This window comes from Camelus dromedarius, chromosome 2 (assembly GCF_036321535.1).
Source record: "Camelus dromedarius isolate mCamDro1 chromosome 2, mCamDro1.pat, whole genome shotgun sequence".
Taxonomy (NCBI): domain Eukaryota; kingdom Metazoa; phylum Chordata; class Mammalia; order Artiodactyla; family Camelidae; genus Camelus; species Camelus dromedarius.
Window position 1 is genome coordinate 4,098,520 of NC_087437.1, and position 22,922 is coordinate 4,121,441.

A 22,922-nucleotide genomic window follows, 5' to 3' on the forward strand; every position below is an offset into this window, starting at 1 on the left:
TGGAGAAATATTTTACCGATGACTCAATTTTAATTTCAAATGCAATAAATATGAGCAGATATAATCCAGCCAAACAAAGCACAGGGTCATCACTAAATGTGACTGTAAAGAGATCCTGAGACCAAAAACTTTGGTGGGACAACAATATCTTAGTTTTAATCTCAAATCCTGGTCAAATAGACTATGCAAACAAAACAGAATGAAACCAATCATTCTACATGGTTTCGGTAGACTTGGGCACAGGCCCCCTCATTTGTGTTTGGTGAGGGGCTCTGCGTTTTCAACGAGCTCACAGCTGTAACAGACATGGGTGCAGGGTCAAGGGCACTTCCAGACTGGAGGGGAGAGGACCTCAGGCCGTGATCACCGGTTCTCAGGGAGAGAGGAACTTGATTTCTTGCATCAGGAGCAGGAAGAACTAAGGAGTGAAAGTGGTGTGTAAACAAATCTGTGTGCCAGTAAATAAAGGCTGTTGGAAAACGGTGGCTTTCCCGTCTTCGTTAGAGTTGAGGCAGAAGCAAGCAGGACTGTCACAGAAACCCGAGGAAACTCCCTTGAGGCCTTTCCAACCTGGGATTCCACAGCGTGGGCATTTCTACCAGACCACCAGCACCCCTTCTCTCCCCTCCACCCTGGAGAACTTGCCCCCGAGGGCTAGTGCTTTGACCGCTGCTGATCATAAAGAAAAACTTCATGGACAAACCTTACCTACTTTTGAAGAGTTACACACACTGGCGGACACGTCTGAAAATATCCCCTTCAGGCCTCCGAAAGTTTCCACGAAGAAGTACTTGTCGCTCGATCCCGCCATGGCCAGCAGCTCCACGGGGTTGGCCCCCGCGATCCCCACGGCCAGGACAAGAATGCCCTTGTCCCGCAAGGCCCTGGCTGTGGCATTGAGCTTGTCAGCATCATGGGACTCCCCGTCGGTGATCACGATGAGGACCTGGGGGACCCCCTTGTCCAGGCGGCTGCCCCGGGCTTCGGTGAACATGTGGTCTGAGAAGCCCAGGGCCTCGGCTGTATAGGTGTTGCCCCCCATGGGCTGGTCATTCCGGAGCACCGAAATCACCTCCCATTTTGTGTCAAGGTGGTCCAGATAGAACAGCACCTCCGGGTCGTCGGCGTATTTCAGAGCCCCAAACCGGACCTTGTTCTTGCCCACGTCAGCTTTCTTCACCAAGTCGACCATGAAATCCTTCATGGTATTATACTCATCCTGGTCGATGCTGCCAGAGCTGTCAATCACAAACACGACGTCCAAAACCTCAATGCGCTTGCACTCTGGAAGAGGCGGAGAAAGGACAACCGTAGGAGATGAGCTTTGTGCATCCCGGGGCATCCCCTCCCCCCACCTGCTTGTCAATTGCCAGCGTCTCCTCTCCCTGTCACCAAGCTGTTTACTCATCAGAACGCCTGATCCCTGGGTAGCAGACATGGCACAGATCCCCTTGGGTGGCGAGTACATGGGGATGCTCATTTAGGTGAGCCTTTAGGACAAGGCAGATGTGACATGAAGCCTGCTGGAGCCGGTGGGGAGACAGTCACGGGGTCATCGGAAACGAACATGTCATGGGCTTTCAGATAAAAAAAAAAAAAAATCACCATTCTGTAGAAATTTTCCTATATAAGTGGTGCCTTCAGCATGTGCTTCCATTTATGCAAATTTGTCTATTTAGTTTTTTAAAGCCATGGGGATCATGAGATTTCATTCTTGAGCTAGACCTTGGGGAAATGACTGAATGAACATGAATTTGGCCACGATGTATTTTTTCACGGTTATACATGGCTGGCTTTTCAAGGTTACATTTGTTCCCTTTTTGACTTCCTGGAAACGTTATCTGTTTTCATGGTTGGGCCTCATCATAGAAATAATCCATTTCACACTTGGCCCCAACAAGGGATCCCTGCCTGATGGTCTAGTGAACGTTTTTAAACATGGCGTCAATGCCAGGGAAAAGTAAAGCAAGAAAGACCCAAGTAGTTTGTGGGTCTAGCACATTCTCCGTCCAAGTGCAGAGTTCCAAACTCCAACTCACTCATTCCCGAGAAATGGAATGATTTAGTCCACTTAGTCCATAATCTCTCCACAGGCCTTTGAGAGTGGGTTCCAAATGTTAACTCATCCATTCTGGAGAAACAGAATTGTGAGAAGGGACCCCCACCCCCACCCCCACGTCCCCTTCTTAGGCAGCCCCTTGCTTGCTACGTGGTGTGACTGTTGCAAATGCCAGAGCCAGTGCCCTTCCCCAGTGCCTAGAGGCCATGTGTACAGAGTCATGACCAAAGTCTCCAGAAATACTATGTCCACGAAAGAAGAAACTATGTTTCTCTGGCCTTTGGTTGCCCTGGGGAGCCTGCGTGCATTACCCAGGGGGTCGGGGGTAGACTGCTCAGTGTTGGCACCCTTCAAAGAGTTCCAGTTTATTCTGGGTGGAGTTACCAGGAAATATCCCTCTTCCACCAGATACATACCATAGTCAGCAAACCTAGTGGGGGTTGAACAGAACTGTTATTTGAATAACCATGTTCCTCTTTCCCTTCCAAACTCCATTCAGAGCCATCTCCTTCACAGAGGTTTTCAGAACACCTCTGTCACCAGGCCCCATGGGTGACAGCGTAAATCAGCCCCTTATGTTGGCTGAGCTTGTGTTCTATCCCTTCCTTTACTCTGTAGCTTCGTGGGAACAGGATGGTAACTATCCTAGTCACTTCCTTTGAAGCATTCTTTGCTCAGGTTTCTGTACTGCATTCCTCCTCTATAGGATTCCATAAATATCCAAGTGATTTTACTAACATTATCTCATTTTTTATATGCCTTGGTTCTTAAAAATTGTAAAATGAACAAACATATGTAGTGGATGTTAGGTCAGAGCAGAGCCACCTTGCCTGAGAGGTTATGCCCTTCCACTGTCTGCCTTATCGGATCCCACGTGGCCCCAAAACTCAGGTTGTAGGAGGCTGGGCTCCTCGTCTCGAGGTGATGTAATTCCCCCCCTACTCTGTGATGTGATTCACACCCCAGCACTCCCCATGGGACCTGGCTAGACTCCAGGGGAGACCACCTCCTTCCTTCACTCCTACCCGTGCCCATCCTGTGCTCCTCACGCCCCCTCTGAAAACACCTCTCGAAAAGAAATACTACTCATCCATAAAAAGAATGAAATAATGCCATTTGTAGCAACATGGATGGACCTGGAGGCCACCATTCTAAGTGAAGTAAGCCAGACAAAGAAAAATACCACATTATATCACTTACATGTGGAATCTAAAAAAAGTGACACAATTGAACTTATTTATAAAACAGAAACAGACTCTCAGACACAGAAAGAAACTTGTTACTGGAGTGGGGTGTGGGAAGGAGGTGGGGAAGGAAAAATTGGGAGTTTGGGATTTGCAGATACTAACTACTATATTTAAAATAGATAAACAACAAGGTCCTACTGTACAGCACAGGGAACTATATTCAGTACCTTGTAATAGCCTATAATGAAAAAGTATATGAAAAGGAATATATAACACACACACATACACACATATATAACTGAATCACCATGCTGGGCACCAGAAATGAACACATTGTAAACAAACTATTGCGTCAATTAAAAAAAAAAAAAAACAAAACCCCACTTCCACAAGAATCCCTGACTCTGCTTCTTGGGACCCAGACCTAAAATCCAGTATAATACCGTTTTTCTTAACCAGCTGTTTTGTCTACAAATGGGGAAGAATCTAGATGGAACAAAAATGTAACTGACCATACTTTAATTAAAAAATAAATAAAATAAATTTAAAAATTTAAAAATCAATATGCAGAGTGAGGAAAAACACCAAAACCCAAAACACACGAACAAAAAGTGTTCCTTACTATCTAAGGAATGGTTCCATTGAGAAAACTCACATTTTTGTATGTAGGTCAAAAGCCACCAGGATAAACATTTCAATTAAACTCAAAGTTTACACTGTTCAAATAGTAGTCTAGTTAGTCCAAGAAAAATGACTCCACAAGGTCCTACTGTACAGCCCAGGGAACTATATTCACTCTCTTCTAATAACCTGTCATGAAAAAGAATGTGAGAAAGAATATATATGTATAACTGAATCACTACGCTGTACACCAGAAACTAACACAACATTGTAAATCAACTCTACTTCAATAATTAAAAAAAGGGGGGGAGGGCATAGCTCAAGTGGTAGGGTGCGTGTTTAGCACGCACGAGGTCATGGGTCCAATCTCCAGTACCTCTTCTAAAAATAAATAAACCTAATTACCTCCCCACCTTCAAAAAAACCAAAACAACAACGACAACAACAATAGCCCCCGCTCCCCCGTCCAAAACAACAAAAACAGACAAAAAAAAAAAGAAACAATGGCTGAGATGGAAGTTTGGTGTCTGGCTAGTGCCCCGGATGGATACGCCCACACCTACCTTCCCGAGGGCTGCAGATCCCGAAAACGAGGTCATCTTCAATGTGCTGGAGGATGTCAAAATTCTCAACGTAGAAGACCATCTCCGGCCTGCCGCTGATCTCCTCGAGCTGGGTGACGTTGGAGCCGAACACGCCCACAGAGTAGATGATGATGCCTTCTTGCCGGAGCGCCACCGCTGGCTCCTTGACGGCATCCTGAGCCTCACCATCCGTGATGAGGATGAGGAACTTCCTGACACTGGGCCGGGCCCCCTTGGCCGGGCTGAAGTACTGAGACACGAAGGTCAGGGCACTGCCGGTCAAGGTGGTCTCTCCAATGTGAGCCATTCGGTCTATGGCATCTGTAATGTCCCCCTGGGACCCATATGTGTCGAGCTGGAACTCTTCCTTGTTGACGTGGCTGAACTGGACCAAGCCGATCCGCACCCAGTCTGCCCCAATCTGAGATTTGCTCACCAGGTTTTTCATAAATGTTTTCATTTTGATGAAGTTGTCCAGTCCTATACTGCCAGAACTGTCCACCAGAAACATGATGTCTGCCTTCATCTCCTTGCAGGCTGCACGGGAGAAAGGAGGTGTTTAATTCAACTTGGCTTCATGTAAAAAGATGAAGAGTGAATGGGGAGACCCTAAACACAAATAATTCCCTATCAGAGTTCAGTGCGTGCTTGGTAAGGACTCTTTGCTGGTAAATAAGGCATTGGAGGCCATAAAAGTGAGACTAGGCTATTGGTTAGTTAGTAATGTACGACTTGGGGCTTTTCAACCTCAGCACTGCTGACATTGGGGGCTGGAAAATTCTTACTGTGGAGGGAAATCCACGCACTGCAGGAGAGTCTAGGATGTTTAGCAGCCTCCCTGACCTCTACCTCCTTAGATGCCAGTCACCCTCCTTTGATTGTGACAACCAAAAATGTCTCTACACATGGCCAGCTCTCCCCCGGCAGGGCAAAATCATCCCTGGTTGAAAACTACTGATCCAGCCAGCTCTACAAGATTCCGCACAAGTTTTATTAAAAAGCAATCAAGCAGGGAGGGTAGAGCTCAGTGGGAGAGCATGTGCTTAGCATGCACGAGGTCCTGGGCTCAACCCTAGTACCTCTGTTCACAATAACTAAAATAAATAAACCTCATTACCTCCCCCAAAAGAATTATCAAAAAGCAATGCAAATAAACCTGAAATGCTCGTTAAAATCAGAAATCAGCTGATCATACTGGACATGTGGTATCTAATCATAGATCTCCCCTCCCATGGATTTGTGGGAAGATGCTAATTAATACTTAATAGAAACCAATGAATATGAATGCCTCCAAGTATCTTTCTTACCCTTCAGATACTAATTAGAGCAACACCTTAACGGGTCCTTAGTTTTGTTCTTGAGAATAAACAGCTACACAACTCAACCAGTCTCTGCCAGGACACTTGTGCTGTTTCTCTACACCTGTGATGTCAGATGGGGCAGGAAGGCAGCGTGGGCGCTGAAGTCAAAAGGCAAGGCCGGAAAGGGGGTGGGAAGGATAAACTGGGACTTTGAGAGTTGCAGATACTAACTACTATGCATGAAATAAATAAACAACCGGTTTCCTCTGTACAGCGCAGGGGACTGTGTTCAATATCTTGTAGTAACCTACGAAGGAAAAGAGCATGAAAAGGAATCTATGTGTGTACACGTATGACTGAAATACGATGCTGTGCACCAGAGATTGACACAACATTGTAAACTGACTGGACTTCAATTAAAAAAAAAAAAAAGGCAGGGCCACCCCTTCCCCTACCTTCTTCAGCACAGATCTCCTGAACAACCTGGTTTCTGATGTCTTTCAAAGCGTCAAAGTCGTGCACGTAGTACACCCGCTTGTCCTCGCCCGCGATCTGGCGCAGCTGCGTCTGGTTCGCGTCCTTGACCCCGACGGCGTAGACGTGGACCAGCTCCTGCCTCAGTCTCTCCGCGGGCTCGGCGACGCTGTCGTGGGCCGCGCCGCTGGTCAGGACCACCAGGTGGCAGGGCACGCGGCCTCCCCGCTGCCGCTTGGCCTTCTGCAGGAGGCCCAGGGTCAAATTCAGGGCGGCACCCGTGTTGGTCTTCCCCCCCATCTGCCGGATGTTGTCGATGGCCTTGCCCACGTCGTGCTTGTTCGTGTACTTGCTGATGTCAAACTCCAAGTCCCCGCGGTCGGCGTACTGCACGGCCCCGACCCGCACCTTCTGGGGAGCGATGTTGAACATTCCTACGACCTCCGACAGGAAGGTTTTCATCTCCTGGAAGTCAGTGGCCTGGACGCTCCTGGAGCCATCGATGAGCAGATAGATGTCTGCTTCCTCCGTGTCCGCGCAACCTGCAAGGCAACCCAAGACTGAGCGAGGCACCGGGGCCAGTGTGACCGAGAAGCAGGGCAGGCAGGGAGGAAACCAGTCCCAGCCTCTGCAGACAGCAAAGTGGGACAGAGCTTCTCGGGAAGAAAGACCCACTCTGCTGGCTGGAGCCACGGGATCTTGGCGCTGGGCAGGCCGAGTGAAGCGTTTCAGGCTGTTTAACATGGCTGGCGTTAATTCTCCACCCACAATCTGGACAGTCAAAGATGAGAAAGAAAACCTGAAGATGCTTTTTATCAGTCACTTCTCTTATCGGCAAAAGAGTCAAGTGGGGTGTTGTGAACGAGAGGAGGTATTTAGCTGGATGTTGTGGGTAGATGCGTGCTCTTTCTTGAAATCTTGAACCAAGGGTTTACTCCTCATCCACTCCTAGTCAATTAACACGACTAGGGGGCTTGTCAGTGGCCTTATTCATGTCAGACGAGGACAATTTTATAGTCAACATACAGGGGAACCTGCCAGGAAAGAGAGAAAAAAAAGTGCAGGGAAGGGGGAGAAACAAAAGGAAGGTATTTGGGGGGCTGAGAAATCATGAAAATCTAATTAAAGCTGCACACAAGAGGAAATAAAAAGGGAAACCCCTTCTCCCCAGGCCAACACCTCAATAGCTCTTACTCTATCCAACTTCACCCTTCCTATTATCCAGTTAAAGTTAAAAAAAAAAAAAAAAAAAAACCCAAACTAGGAACTCACTCTCCAGCCTTTCTGTAGACAGAACACCTGACAGACAAGATTGTCATTTTAAGTGATATAAGCCAGAAAATGAAAGAAAAATGCCATTATGAGATCACTTATGTGTGGAATCTAAAAAAAAACAAAGACACACCCTACTTCAAAAAGACACCTGCACCCCAATGTTCATAGCAGCACTATTTGTAATAGCCAAGACATGGAAACAGCCTAAATGTCCATCAGTGATGACTGGATAAAGAAGATGTGGTGTATTTATACAATGGAATACTATTCAGCCATAAAAACCAACAACATAACGCCATTTGCAGCAACACACGCATTCCTGGAGAATGTCATTCTAAGTGAAGTAAGCCAGAAAGAGAAAGAAAAATATCACATAAGATCACTCATATGTGGAATTAAAAAAAAAAAGAACATAAATACAAAACAGAAACAGACTCATAGACATAGAATACCAACTTGTGGTTGCTAAGGGGGCTGGGGGTGGGAAGGGACAGACTGGGATTTCAAAATTTGTAGATACTGACAGGCATATGCAGAATAAACAAGATTATACTGTGTAGCACAGGGAAATATATACAAGATCTTGTAGCTCACAGTGAAAATAAAATGTAACAATGAATATATGTACGTTCATGTATAACTGAAAAATTGTGCTCTACACTGGAATTTGACACAACATTGTAAAAGGATTACAACTCAATTAAAAAAAATTAAAAAAAAAAAAAGAGGACACAAATTAACTTATCTACAGAACAGAAACAGACTCACAGAAAGAACAATCTTATGGTTACCAAGAGGTAAAGGGAGTGGGAAGGGATAAATTGGGAATTGGAAAATTTGCACCCCTTGGGGAGTGATGGAAATGTTAGCTGTCTTGATTGTGCTGGTGGTTGCATGGGTGTCTACATCTATCAAAATTCACCAAGTTGTACATCTGAAATGTGTGTAGTTTACTGTGCAGGAACCGAATCACAATAAAGGGGTAAAAAAGAGAGAGAGAGAGAAAGGCTGGGAAGAATCCTTCTCAGCAAAAGGCTTTACCGGATTTGAGGGTTGCCGTCCGCTCCGAGACCACAGAGACAGTGTGTGTGATCTGGTTCCGCAGCTTCTTCAGGAAGGTCTGGTTGTGGGCTGCCAGGTCGGAGAAGGTTTTCAGTTTGGAGACGTATTGCTCAGCAGGGTGAGATGCTATCTTCTCCAGCTGGGCATCACTGGCCCCCTCGATGCCCATGGTGAAGATGGTCACCCCCTGGCGCCGGAGGCTCGCGGCCGCCTTGGTCACGTTGTCCTCTGATGGGTGGTGGGTCACCAGCACGGCGATCTGCGGGACCCCCTGATTCTTCCGACTGCCGTTCTGTGCGCTAAAGACCTCCTTCCGGACCTTTCTCAAGGCGGCTCCAGTGTAGGCCTTCCCAGCCTGGGGAGAGAGGCTCTGGATGTCCCGGAGCACCACCGACTTGTTGACGCCCCGGCTCAGGGGGTTGATCACCTTGGTCTCGTTGCTGTAGGCCACCAGGCTGACCCGCATGCAGTGCTCCCTGACGTCCAGCGCAGACACACTTTCCTCCAGGAACTCTCGAAGATAGTCAAAGTCCTCCCAGCTGCCGTTGACGGACACATCCAATAGGAACACGACGTCAGCGACGGAGGGGCCTTGGCACACTGCGGGCAAGAAGGAGCAAACATGCAGTTTCAGCAGGAGGGGCAGCGTCTCCGCTCAGCTTTCGGAGGCACAGAGCTTCGCTGAGATCTGCTCTGATTAAAGTGGATCTGTGATGGAAACAGTCACATGTGAGCATCAGAAGACCTTCTAGCCTGCCTGATGCATGATATCTGTGGTTCTGAAAAGCCAAAGGACAAAGACATTTAAAACAAGAAGGGGTTCTGTCTGTGGCAGGGGTGTGGGTGTACGCATGTAAGTAAAGGTGGCAGCGGATAACTGAGAACTTGTTGACAGGTGACTGAGAATGGTCGGGGGTGTGTGTGTATGAAAGGCTCATCAGTTCTGAGCAATGATGAAAAGGGTTTACCACTGACCTTCATAACTATGAAGCTTTCTTCTGCACTCGATCTGAGCTCAGAATTAGAATGAAAAAAAAAAAAAAAGGCACAGAGAATTCAACTAGAGCTTGGCTATGCCCTTAAACAAGGAAGTAAGTGTATCAGATGAAAACAAAGCTGAGATCAGCAGGTCCTGGGTTCAAATACTGGATCCTAGCTAAACTCCCAGCTTCAATTTCTCCATCTGTAAATATAGTTAACAATGATATTGATCTCACAGAGCTGTCATTTGTCATGGGGATTAAATGAGACAATGTGCTTCATGTGGGATTTGGCACAAAAAAGCCCCTCCACAAACAGAAGCCACGGTTACTGTATTAAAATCACTATTAAAATCATCAGTTATCGTCCAAACATTCTTTTTTTTTAATTACTTTTTTTAATTTTGGCAGGAGGGAGAGGTAACTAGGTTTATTTATTTCTAGAGGAGGCACTGGGGATTGAACGCAGGGCCTCGTGCATGCTAAGCAAGCGCTCTACCACTTGAGCTGTACCCTCCCCTCCCATATAGTCCAAACATTCTTAAGGGATGGTCATGGAACAGCAACTGACGTTCCAATATTTTCTTTGGACATAGGCTCATAATAGGATCCATATTTTCAGAGAGCCCCACAAGCAAACTGTTCTCTGTTGGGGATAATTAAATACGTTATTTAATTCAAACTGACTTAACGTGAGTTTCCTATGTCACTTCTTTGGCCTTGTACACTTGGAGCAAATTGTGTTTTTTATTGGCTCTCTCCTTCCTCTCTCTTGAATGATGTTCATAAACTCTTGGCCATTCTTTTTCTTTTTTTTTTTAAGATTTTTTTGGGGGTAATTAGGTTTATTATTTATTATTATTTTTAATGGAGGTGCTGGGTATTGAACCCAGGACCTCGCGCATACTAAGCACATGCCATACCCCTGAGCCATACCCTCCCCCCGTCTTGGTTGTTCCTGTTAAGAGAATAGTACAAGAGGACCCACCAGGACAGCAGGTGGGGGTGGAGCAGAACACAGGGAAGCTCAGTTAGAGCAGAGCTGCAGGAAGCAGGCAGCGTGGGGCTGACAGGACACAGGCAGAGCCCCGACTCTGGACTGCAGCCTGGCCCCGGGCAGAGTCACATCACCTCTAAGAGCACCTGCCTGCAGGTTCCTCTCTGCAGAACAGGCATTTGAACTGCCTGTTTCTTGTTGTTTCGAGCTCTGACACTCTGTGGCGACATTCTGTGGCTTTAGGAGTCAAGTATTCCTTTAGGAGCAAATTCACCTTTTAAATGAACCAGAAATAAAACCACGCGGTAACTGAAGGGCAGGGAAACAGCTCTGATAGCTGGGGGCAGGGAGGAGGCGTCCCTGAATTTGAAGGAGCCTGTGAATGACGGGCAACATGGTTAGTGAAACACAGGAAACCAAGACTGACCAGGTCACTGGGTTTTAAATGGGTCCTCGCCAACATTTAACATCCAAACACGCAGCTCCGCTTTTGGGGAACGGATATGCACACGCATCTTCCTGAAGCATCTGATCATGCTCATCCCTACACACGCACCCCAGACCTACCTTCCACAAGGATGTCGTTGACAGCTCCCTCCGTGGACTGAGCCGCCTCCTTGAGGATCTGCGTCATGTTCAGGGAGAACGCGCCAAGGTCTCGGACCGTGCGGAGGCGGTAGTGGAACTGGGCCGTGGCCACGGCCTTCAGGGTCTCCTCGGACACACTCTGCGTCCCCACGGAGACGATCCGCACCCCGTCTTTGCGCAGGGCCTCGGCGGCCTCTTCCACGGCATCCTCAGGCTCGGCCGAAGCCAGGACCACCAGGATCGGGGGAAACTGCTTCCTGTCCCTTCCGTTTGAGAAGTAGGTCCTGTGCGCCTCCCGGAGAGCGTTGCCCAGGCGCGGGGAGCCGCCCAGGAACCCGAAGTTCTTCTTGAGGTGGTTGAGCATGGGGCCCCGGCTCCTGAAGGCGCTGAGCTGGAACTCAGCGTGGAGCTCGTCGCTGTACTGGGCCAGCCCCACGCGGTACTTGTCCGCCTCTATGGGGAGGCTGCTGACCATCCTGCTGATGAACGTCTTCACCGGCGGGAAGGACTTCACTCCCAGGTGGTCGGAGCTGTCCACCAGGAACAGCACGTCGGCGTACTCAGGGCCTGCAAACCCACAGACCAGCAGAAACAGAACTAACTGTGAAAAAGTCCTGCCACGTTTAATGCCAACCGATGGGAGAGAACAGACTTTCACTTGTGTTTGTAGTAGCTCCCAAGGGACTGAAAATAAGGCGTATTCTCTCGAGAAAAATAAACACTTGATTCTCGGGCTCATGTTTTCCCCACGCTCTCCTACCTGAACCGATCACGAAATTAACTGTCACTCTTGTGAGAAATTAGTTACAAAGAGGTGAATATAGAGAAGTAAAAAAAAAAAAAAAGTGTTTTTATACCTTTAGTGCATAATCTCCCCTTGTTTCTTTTTTCTTTCAGAGTTTGACCTCAATCTGTATCAAGGGGCTACAAATTTTAATTGAGAATCACATCAAGGTTTTTGAACCGGGAAATCTGAAAAACAGCCTTTCAACTGTGATCGCCATTCAAGAGAGCAACAAGTGACCTGGTTGATTTATAAACATATTAGCTTTGTATTCCAAAGAGCCAAATTGATGACAGTTTATAAAACCCTAAAAATCATAAATACAGGGTTGCCCTAATCTATTTTAAAGCCACATACAATATTTTTTGATGAGACATGAGTATTATAATTGGTGAACTGATTCCCACATATGTAAAATGTAATAGAAAACAGGATACCTTCAGCCAGGAAAGGGATTATGGTTTAAGTTGCTGTTAAAAATGGAAGTTTTATGTAGGAATACAGTACTTGGCCACACTCTGAAGGCTTCATTCGATGCCAGATTCAAGGCTAGGGACATACTTTTATGTAACAGAATCATTCGGTTCGAGCACAAAATGTCATTAGCTGGTGGTCAGTCTTCTGGTTTGAATTTAGAGCTTTCATCATCAGATCCATTTCTTGTCCAGGAAAGGGAGGGAAGTACTCGTGTGTGTCTGGATACTATACATTTAAGAAAACACAGTGTAAATTAACAAGTAGTGGGAGTCTTAATTTGGTTATCAGCGAATTCTTCCAGCTCCGTCAAGCCATTCAATACACTTGGGCCTCAGTTTCCTCACTTTTAAAATGAGTAGATTCAACTAGCAAATATCTAAGGTTCCTTCTTACTCTGAGATTCTGATTATCTACAATGGTTATTAGATAAATTCTAATTCCACTAAAAGAACTTCAGTCTCTTCTGGTCTACAGCTACTAGCAAACCAGCTTTGACACCCCTGTGTTATTTCATTCTCTTTATAGCAGTCTGATCGAGGCAAAGTGGATACAGTCATTCTTTTCTTCTACATGACCTCATTTCAACTACTTTGAGATTCCTTTGATGATCAGATAGCCGGCAGCATCTCAGGGGGGAAACTCAGCGTGGAGGAATTCACATCTTTCGCCAAGAGAAGGCTGGAACCCCTCTGAGGTCTGCCAGGTGAGCCCCACCCATGATGGCTTGACTTGCGACCTCAAGTGACCCTTCTATTCATGGACAGACCTCCACATCTTGTGTGGAGAAAAGAAGTGTGGCCACGGCCCCGCGAGGCAGATACAGGTTCTGATCAGGCCCAGTGCCATATCTGAACCAGGAAACCATTGAGGGAAAAGCATTCTCTCTTTAAAAAGCTTAACATCAGGCCTAGTGAGACATCAAAGGAAGATGTCTGCAGGGTAAAGTCGAGTTCATCTCTTGCTTCCAAGGTCAGAGTCTTGGAGAATACTGGAAAGGGCTATCTAGGTGGCCTTGGACATGAAGTAACCAGTGTAAGAACCGACTCTTACCCTGGTGGCAGCAGTGAGGGTGAGGCCACAATCGTGACGTCAAGTCCACGGGACACAGATGGATGACAGGCAGTAGACAGCTATGGTGCCCTCTCTTCAGGGTCAAAGCACTTTCTTTACAATTAGCAGACACATAGTTTCAACCGGAGGAAAATCTGGATGCTTAACGAAGGCAATGTTTTGGCACAAATGAATGAGAAAGGGACAGTTCAGTTTTTCCAGGCTTGAAACTAATATTGAGAGAATTTTCTTGCAACCTCCCAGAAGACCTCAAAGGAGTTGAAACTGAGGACAAAAAACCACCTCTCATCTCTCCCTATTATTAACAAGGAGTAAGGTCCAGAAACAAATGATCTTTAAAGGAACACGGGGTGACACCGAAAGAAACTGAGCTGCTGCTCCCATCCTAAACATCGACAAAATCAAAACAAAGCAAAACAGAACTCCTAACTTTTAAGCAAGTCAAACTCAGAGATTATCTATTTTCCATCATGAAAATGAAATAATTTTTTTAAGGTTTTTTTTTTTCCTTACCAGAATGTTGGTTGATGGAAACATGGGAACATACGATCACGAGGAACAAAATCAGCAGCATTTTCATATTATAACCTGAAACGTCGCCAACTGGAAATCTGAAAAGGCAAAAATATAAACATCGAAAATTGTTGTGGGTATTATCTGGAAATCAAGTCTCACACATGTAAGAGCACACGAAATTATATAATCAATTGAATGCAATAGGAAACAAGGAATTTCTGAGGTTCCCTGACCGTTTGGATCTGTGAAGGGCCTTAGAGAAAAATGAACCACTAGCATTTACAGACTCACTCAAGTTGCTCGTGGACTGCAGACCCTGCAGAAACATGAGATTTTGGATTGTCAGTGGCAGCCACCAGATGCATTTTGGTTCTACCAAGATTACGTGCTCCTAGTCATCCTTTTCCCTGTATCCTAATGTCACCCTCTGCCCACTCACTGCCAAGACAATTCAGAGTTCACAGCCAGGACACAGTGGAAGACCTGGTCTGTAATTTCTCCATCATGAATACGTGGGTGTGTTTCCTATCTGAGAAATATTTTGAGATGCGGTCCGAATTCTGTTTTCTCCTTTTCCTGCATGAGGATGAAGTTCACATTTCCCTTTATTCCTAAATTTGAGAGAAGGCATAAAAAATAAGCAGCCACCCTTCATCTTCCATACAATGCCTTGTTCCTTGGAATGACTCAGTTTGAATCCCTTGGCTTCCAACTACCTAAAACTGCACGAAGCAACTTTCCCAATCCTAGTTTGACCTGAAGCATTTTCAGCCACATTGAATTATCCATCTCACGGGATAAAATAGGCTGATGATATTGATAATAAATATTTTCATTAAGCAGGTTGGGCTCATCCATTCACTCATTCAATCCCTGGAATGAAAAATAAATGGATCTATATGAATAAACCAGTATCTCTGTTTCTGGCTTAATTCTTACCCAAACATATACTTGAGAGATACAGCTGCCTCGTCCCTTGTAAGGCTCCTGTTGAGTAATATTGCACACTTTCAGAAACGGGATGCTGGCCATGAAAAATTCCATCCCCATTTCCTCACCTGCTCCATCATCCCTCTGACATTCTGGAATTTGGGACTCTGTTCTGTTCCTTCATAAGAAGCCTGGATGTTGCAAACTTTTTGGGCTCTGAGTCAACGTATCAATCCTGTTTCAGAGGAAATCAGTGAGCTGGAAGAGACCCTTAAGAGGTTGTTTTTAGCCCAATATTTCATTTTAGAGGACCTTTAGTCCCCGAGTGGATTGCCCAAAGTTAAAACCAAGTCCCACTTATCTGTACAAATTTCCTCCTAAAGTGTGTAAGAATAACAAGTTCTACCATTTGGGGAGATGTGACCGTGGGCCATCCTCCATGCTAATATCTTCATCCTTGTCCTCCTGTTTGATACTGACAGTCATGAAAGGCATTTTCACACACTGAGATATAGGGAAGGTACCCTGGCTTATACATGAATTTGCTTGAATTTGTGAATGAAAATACTGCAAACCATATCAGTAAACAAAAAATGCTGAAGCCATCAAGTCATCAGCCGCTGCCACCCCCCCACCCCAACCAGGGAAGACAAGCCTGTAGCCCGGCCTCTGCAGCCACTCACAGTGGTGCCCTCTGAGGGGACTCAGAACAAGAAAGGACAGGACACTGGCCCTAGATTGCTAGCCGCTTGTCAAAGGAATGAATTCAGTGAGCCCAAATGTTTGCCCCCTCCTATATATAGAAAAGCACTAAATTCTTTAACTTGAAGTGTCTGGTTTTCTTCAGTTAACAAATCATCTTTTAATGTTTTGACTACCTGGTGTTTGTTGTAAAGCTCCTATATATCCTGGCTCCTCCCCTACCTCTCTGGAGCAGTGCCTCAGAGCGATCTGAGAGGCTGTCATCCTGGGCTCGAGTCCTCAGAAATGTCCACCAAATAAAACATTACTCTCAACTTTTAGGCTGTGCATTTTTTATTTCAGTCGACAAATTTTATGCTAACAAAAATAGCCTGTTCGTGGTCTATCAAACATACATTGTACATTGGCTTCAATTATAAAAGGGCAAATTGACCAGAAGTAAAGAATGTTCATGTTGAAAATAAAGATTAAATTCCTCTCTTCCTGGGACGTGAATGCTGGTCCTCCCTTGATGATAAGACTCCTCTCCCAGGTGCCAAGGCCACACTGACTCACCGCGTATGTGCAGCTTTGTTTTTTCTTTTTTTTAATCTTGAAGAAACGTATTCCTGACTCACTCATGTTTCTCTGTTCTGACAAGATGTAAAACCGCTGGAAACCCTGCTTCTCCCAGCAGTGCCTCAGAGTCACCTCAGAGGCCATCCTCGGGGTTACAGACCTCAGCTTGGCTCAGACAAAACTCTTTTGTATTCTTACTATTGATTGTTTATTGATTATTTTTGTCGACAACAGCAACCTAGATGCAGGTCATACTAATGTTTCTATTTTGCAGATCAGGAAATAGAGAGTCATAAAGGAGACTGTGACTCATGGTCCCACAGATACAATGGGCCACAGGTAAGATGAGAGGCCACATCTGTCTGAGTCTAACATATGGATCGCCAAGCTCAGCTCCTCTGCGTCCCAAACTCAGCATTATGAACGCAAAGAGTGTCTCCAAGTTTCCGGGTTCTGTGTCTTTTTTTCTAAGTATTAGGAGATACTGGCACTCGTTTTCATGCCTTTTTATTTTTGCTTTCCAAAACCAAGACTTTAGGCTGTGCACATCTTTTTTTTTTTTAATAAACATCTTTATTGTTGTATGACCTCTTTTCTGTCTACACTATGAGCTTTTTAAGTGAGTGCTATCTTTAGGAGAGAGAAAGGAGAAGAGGTTTTAGGACGTTCCATAGGATAAACTCCAAAGGTGGGGAGAAAATGGTACTGAATGGAAGTTAGCACCTGGATTGAGGGGGTGAGTATAGCTCAGTGGTAGAGCGCCTGCTTAGCATGCAGGGGGTCCTGGTTCAATCTCCAGCACCTCCACTAAAAATAAAGAAATAAATAAAAACCTAATTTCCCTCCTCCACCTACCCCAAAATATATACAGTGCTGTATGTTATATTTCAATAAAACTAGAAGGAAAAAATTTTTTTAATCAGCTCTTAAAAAAAAAAAAAGAAAGAAAAGAAAAAAGACTAAGAATAGACTTATCATATGGCCCAGGAATCCTGCTCCTGGGCACATATCCAGAAGGAACTCTACTTCAAAAGGACACCTGCATCCCAATGTTCACAGCAGCACTATTTACAATAGCCAAGACATGGAAACAGCCTAAATGTCCATCAATGGATGACTGGATAAAGAAGATGTGGTGTATTTACACAATGGAATACTACTCTGCCATAAAAAAGAATAAAATAATGCCATTTGCAGCAACATGGATGCACCTGGAGATCATCATTCTAAATGAAGTAAGCCAGAAAGAGAAAGAAAAATATCATATGAGATCGCTCATATGTGGAATCTGAAAAAAAAAAAGAACATAAATACAAAACAGAAACAGACTCATAGACATAGAATATAAACTTGTGGTTGCCAAGGGGGCGGGGGGTGGGAAGGGACTGACTGGGAGTTCAAAATGTAGAATAGATAAATAAGATTATACTGTATAGCACAGGGAAATATATATATACACAAGATCTTGTGTCAGCTCACAGTGAAAAATGTGATAGTGAATGTGTGTATGTTCATGTAGAACTGAAAGATTGTGCTCTACACTGGAATTTGACACAACGTTGTAAAATGACTATAAACTCAATTTAAAAAATGTAAAAAAAAAAAAGACAGAATTTATAATTAACATCTTATAAACATGAAAAGCATTTTTACAATTTCAAATAAAAAGATAGAAGAAAGAAAAGAAAGAAGAAAAGAAAACAGATTGAAAAAAAAAAAAAACCAAAGAAACAAAAAGCAAAACTTGGATAGAATAGTGAGGATTAAGTAAGGCCACAATAGCCCCAAACAGCAGGAAGCACTGGAAATGTCCCCATGCTGGTGGTCAGTACCACTGGTCCATGAGAAGGTGAGTTCTCTGGGACAGCATCCAGCCAAACAATTTTCTTGCAGCCTTTAAATGAAATGCAAAATCTGGTGTGCTGTAAGGCTGTGCAATGTTGAAGCCCATGCAAAGGGCTCTTAAAATGCTTACATGCCCTGTTCTGTGTGTGCGGCAGGTACCAGTGGGAAGATTAAATCTCCACGTTAATGCTGAGGAGGCTTGGGTTCATTTTGACCACAGCAAACATGGATGCGTCGTCTGTAATCTGTATGGTGTTCCACTACCAGAGATGGCCAGGATGTACAGACTTACATTTTCAAAATATCCAAATATTTAAAATAAAAAATTTTAAGTCCTCCAAGACATGAGCAGGGAATGAAGGGGGTATGTATTCAAAGAAACAAAAGAAAACTTAAATTCATGGTACACACCATCTTAACAGTCAGATTGATTGCTTCTCATTATTGAAACACTCTCAAAGGTACAGCTCTCTTAAATCAGAAGTTTGTAGTACTCCATCCATTCTGATTCAAGCAAGCTGAGGCTAATACACCTTTTTATTTTTTAAAGGAAGTTATAATAAAAAGCCTTTTAAAAATCTGGATCTCTTAGCCTAATACCCTCAAGATCTATCTATGACGTTGCAAGTGATAAGATTTCATTCTTTTCTATGGCTGAGTAGTATTCCATTGTGTATATATATGCCACAACTTCTTTATCCATTCATCTATGGATAAGTCAGACAGAGAACAACAAATATTGTCTGATTTCACTTATACATGGAATCTAATCAACCAAACAAATGAACAATGAAAACAGAAACAGATCCTTAAAGACAGAGAGCAAACTGGTTGTTGCCAGCAGGGAGCTGTGGGGTGGGGGATGAATGAAAAAGGTGAAGGGGATTAAGAGGAACAAACTTCCAGTTATCGAATAAATGTCACAGAGATGTAATATACACAGAGGGAGTATAATCAGTATAGAACAACTTTGTATGGTGATGGATGATAACTGGTCTTAGCAGAGGCAATCATTTCATAATACATAAAAATATCACATCACTGCCGTACACCTGAAACTGACATAATGTTGCAAGTTAATAATAACTCAGTTTAAAAAAAGAGAGTGAAGACAATCTGGATCTCTGTAAACTTTCTGTCCAGAAGGTACAATGTTTCTAATTTGAACTACAGCTGCAAAAGTTACACAGCCACCCAATCCTTGGCTTCAAACCCATAACATTTAGAACTTATGCAACACCTCTCCTGAGGCTACTAAGAACCAGGGGTTGCAGGAAGACCTCTGCCCCAAATGAGCTAATTCATAATCTAGGACATGTCTTTGAAAAAATATTAAAAGCCTAGAAGGGATACAAAAGAGACTTCAGCAGAATGAAGAGAAATGCCATTTTTTCCCTTCAAAACGAGCACGCAAGAGTCATCATTTCTAAGCACCAATTTAATTTTTCTGCAGAAACAAGAATCTTGTCAGCTTTTGTATTGTAAGAAATAACACAGGGTCTGCGCCACTAAGTTCGAGATAGACAGTTGGTTATTTAACCCCTGATCTTTTCACTATTTCCCATTCTCCCTTCTCGGAAGTCAAAAAGTAGGAAGAAAACATATTCGAGGTGAGAGTTAAGTTCATGTTGAGACGGTGCGGGATAAATCCCTGGCACACAACAGGAACAAATCAACACTGAGTCAACGCCGGTGAACAAAACCAAACCCAAGAGCAAGCGTGGGCCAAGCAAATGTCATCGGTTGACTGTTTGTGTCACACTTTCCCCTAAATGCATTTTCTGGAACCACGGAAAGAGGCTGTCTGTTGTGAGGTTGGCTCAGCAGAAACGGTACAGGCTGGACAGTCAACTTGCAACAAGGCATTGAGACTCACTAGGAATGAAGTGCCCAGCTAAGAAATTAGAAAAAGTTACAGAATTCCAAAGTACTTTAGAGATACTTTAAAGTACTAAAAATCTCAGCAGAAATCAGCAAAGTAAAAAACAAAGATGAAGAAAATTAAGTTTGAAAAACACCAACCTCACAATAGACTGAGGGAAAAAAAAATGAGGGAGACAGAAGACACAAAAGGTAAGTGTATAAAAGAAAAAGGAGACACAACTTTAGTAATAAGGCAAAGACTTTTTAAAACATCAAAACAGGAGTTTAAAATGTTCCCAGGAAGAAAGCCCGAGGTCCAAATGGCTTTATTGCCAAGTTCTATCAAGCTTTTAAGAAACAGATCAACTGAAATTTTTACCAATTATTTCACAGACTAAAAAAAGATGAGTATTAGCCCTTTTATTCCTTTTTTTTTAAAGATTTTTTTGGGGGAAGAGGCAATTAGGTTTTCATTTACCTTTAACAGAGACACTGGGGATTGAAAGGAGGACCTCGTGCATGCTAGGCACGCACTCTACCACTGAGCTACACCCTCACCCCAGCACTTTTATTTCTATGGAGCCAGTATCATCTTGAAATGCAAACCAGCTAAGGGCTGTGTGAGAAAGGAAAATGAAAGGCCCATTTTACTCATGAATATACATGTAAAAACATCCTAAATAAAACATTAGCAAATCGACTCATTCAGGATATAAGGAAGATAGTACACCATTATCAGATTGGGTTTATCTCCAGTATGCAAGGGTGTTTTAAACTTGGAAAAGACATTTTTCCAAATAGGAAATGCAGATGGCCAATAGGCACGTAAAAAGATGCATAGCATCACTCATTAGCAGGGAAATGCAAACCGAAGCCACAATGAGATGTCACCTCACACCTCTCAGAATGGCCATGATGAAAGAGAACACAAATAACAAGTGGAGAGGGTGTGGAGAAAAGGGAACCCTTGTGTACTGTTGGTGGGAATGTAGTTTGGTGCAACCACCGTGGAAAACAGTAGGGAGGTTTCTCAAAAGTCTAACGATAGAACTATCATATGACCCAGCAATCCCACTCCTGGATCTATATTTGAAAAAAACAAAAACAGTAATTCAAAAGGACAGATGCACCCCAGTGTTCATTTGCACCATTTACAACAGCCAAGACATGGAAACAACCTAAATGTCCATCAACAGGTGATTGGATAAAGAAGATGTGGTATATTTATACAATAGAATACTACTCAGCCATTAAAAAGGATGAAACAAGCCATTTGCAGCAACATGGTTGGACTTGAAGGACATTATGCTAAGGGAAATAAGTCAGATAAAGACAAATACTGTATGATAGCGCTTATTTGTTGAATCTAAAAAATACAACAAACTAGTGACTGTAACAAAAAAAAGCAGACTCACAGATAAAGAGAACAAACTTATGGTTACCAGTGAGGGGAGAGGGGCAATATAAGGGCGGGGGAGTGGGAGGTACAAAGTATTGGGTATGAGATAGGCCCCAGGATGTACTGTACAACATGAGGAATACAGCCAATATTTTATAATAACTGTAAATGGAAAGTAACCCTCAAAAATCATGTAACAATAAAAATAAAAAATATAATATTGAAGAATTGCTTTAATTTTTAAAAAGGAATAAATATGGTCTAAAAATTAGAAAGCACATAAATATTACTTACCACATCAACAGATTAAAGGAGACAAACTAAAAATATGAATACAAAATCAAAACAGACTCATAGACATAGAATACAAACTTGTGGTTGCCAAGGGGGTGGGGGATGGGAAGGGATAGACTGGGATTTCAAAATGTAGAATAGATAAACAAGATTACACTGTATAGCACAGGGAAATATATACAAGATCTTATGGTAGCTCACAGAGGAGAAAATGTGTGACAATGAATATATATATGTTCATGTATAACTGAAAAATTGTGCTCTACACTGGAATTTGATGCAACATTGTAAAATTATTATAAATCAGTAAAAAATGTTAAAAAAATATGAAAGGAAACCACCCATCAATTCATAATTAAAAAAGAAAAAACTTAGCAAATGAGGAGTAGAAGGAAACTTACTTAACCTGGTAAAGGATACATTTTAAAAATCTGCAATATATAAATCATCCTAGTGGGGAAATACTAGGAGTACTCTCTTCTCTGTTTAAAATGAGGAACTAGAAAAGGTGGCCCTCTTTCACTCCAAGGTTCTGGAAAAATTAAAGCCACAAGGATTGAAAGAAGAGTAAGAACAAATAAAATTGTCACTGTTTGCAAGTGACATGACTGTCTACATCTGTAGACAAATTATTAAATACAACAAGTATTCAAGATGTCTTTGTGTAACATCAAGATGTAAAAGTCAATTGCATTTCAATAAATATGCAATAAGCAACTAGAAAACAATGGTCTTTTTAGAAGAGTCAGGTTGACATACCATCAACATATCAAACACCAAAAAAATTTTAAAGTGTAAAAGACTGATAGCAAAATTTACAGAACTTTACTGAAGGACAATACCCCAAAGGCATGGAATAGACTGCCCAGAGACGCCCATGTATAGTTGCCTTGTAGACCAGTGGGATGGGAGGGGAATGGCTGTTTACCTGGAAACAGGTGAAGTTGCATCTCTCCTTCACACTGTACACATGGGTAAGGCTCTTAAATGTTTAAAGCAAAATTTTAAAATATTGCATAAAAATCATCAGTGGATATATTTTTGACCTTGGTTAGGGTTAGAGAAGATTCCTTAAACAGGACACAGAAAGTACCCACACCTCCCAAATTAATAAATTGTATTATATTAGAATGAGAACTTCAAAGACATCTAAAAGAAAATGGAAAGACATACTGGAAAAAGATAGTCACAATACTGACAGAGGATGGGTATCAAAAACATATCAACGTTCCTAGAATTTCTAGGAATAAATAACCCAAAAGAAAATGGGGGAAAAAGCATGAATGGAAAACATAGAATTAAAAAACATATGGGCACTAACTGTGTGAAGAAATATTCAAACTCACTTGTGCTCA

The 22,922-nt window shown here is 43.3% G+C and overlaps 1 protein-coding gene and 2 non-coding genes across 3 annotated transcripts in view; 2 read left to right on the forward strand and 1 right to left on the reverse strand.

Annotated features, from left to right (window-relative positions):
* LOC105088769 (collagen alpha-6(VI) chain) overlaps window positions 1-22,922 on the reverse strand; it is a 167,767-nt gene that overhangs the window by 88,450 nt on the left and 56,395 nt on the right. Inside the window, exons 2-7 of the mRNA XM_064490800.1 lie at window positions 13,974-14,071; window positions 11,108-11,695; window positions 8,543-9,163; window positions 6,208-6,768; window positions 4,431-4,988; window positions 709-1,284 (exon numbers count right to left, since the gene is read on the reverse strand). Coding sequence (XP_064346870.1) covers window positions 709-1,284; window positions 4,431-4,988; window positions 6,208-6,768; window positions 8,543-9,163; window positions 11,108-11,695; window positions 13,974-14,071 — 3,002 coding nt within the window. The remainder of the gene's footprint in view (window positions 1-708; window positions 1,285-4,430; window positions 4,989-6,207; window positions 6,769-8,542; window positions 9,164-11,107; window positions 11,696-13,973; window positions 14,072-22,922) is intronic.
* Window positions 9,269-9,348, forward strand: LOC116155827 (small nucleolar RNA U2-19). Its single transcript, XR_004139722.1, has one exon. It is a non-coding gene; the product is annotated as a small nucleolar RNA U2-19 (small nucleolar RNA).
* Window positions 9,509-9,581, forward strand: LOC116155826 (small nucleolar RNA U2-30). The gene has a single exon (XR_004139721.1). It is a non-coding gene; the product is annotated as a small nucleolar RNA U2-30 (small nucleolar RNA).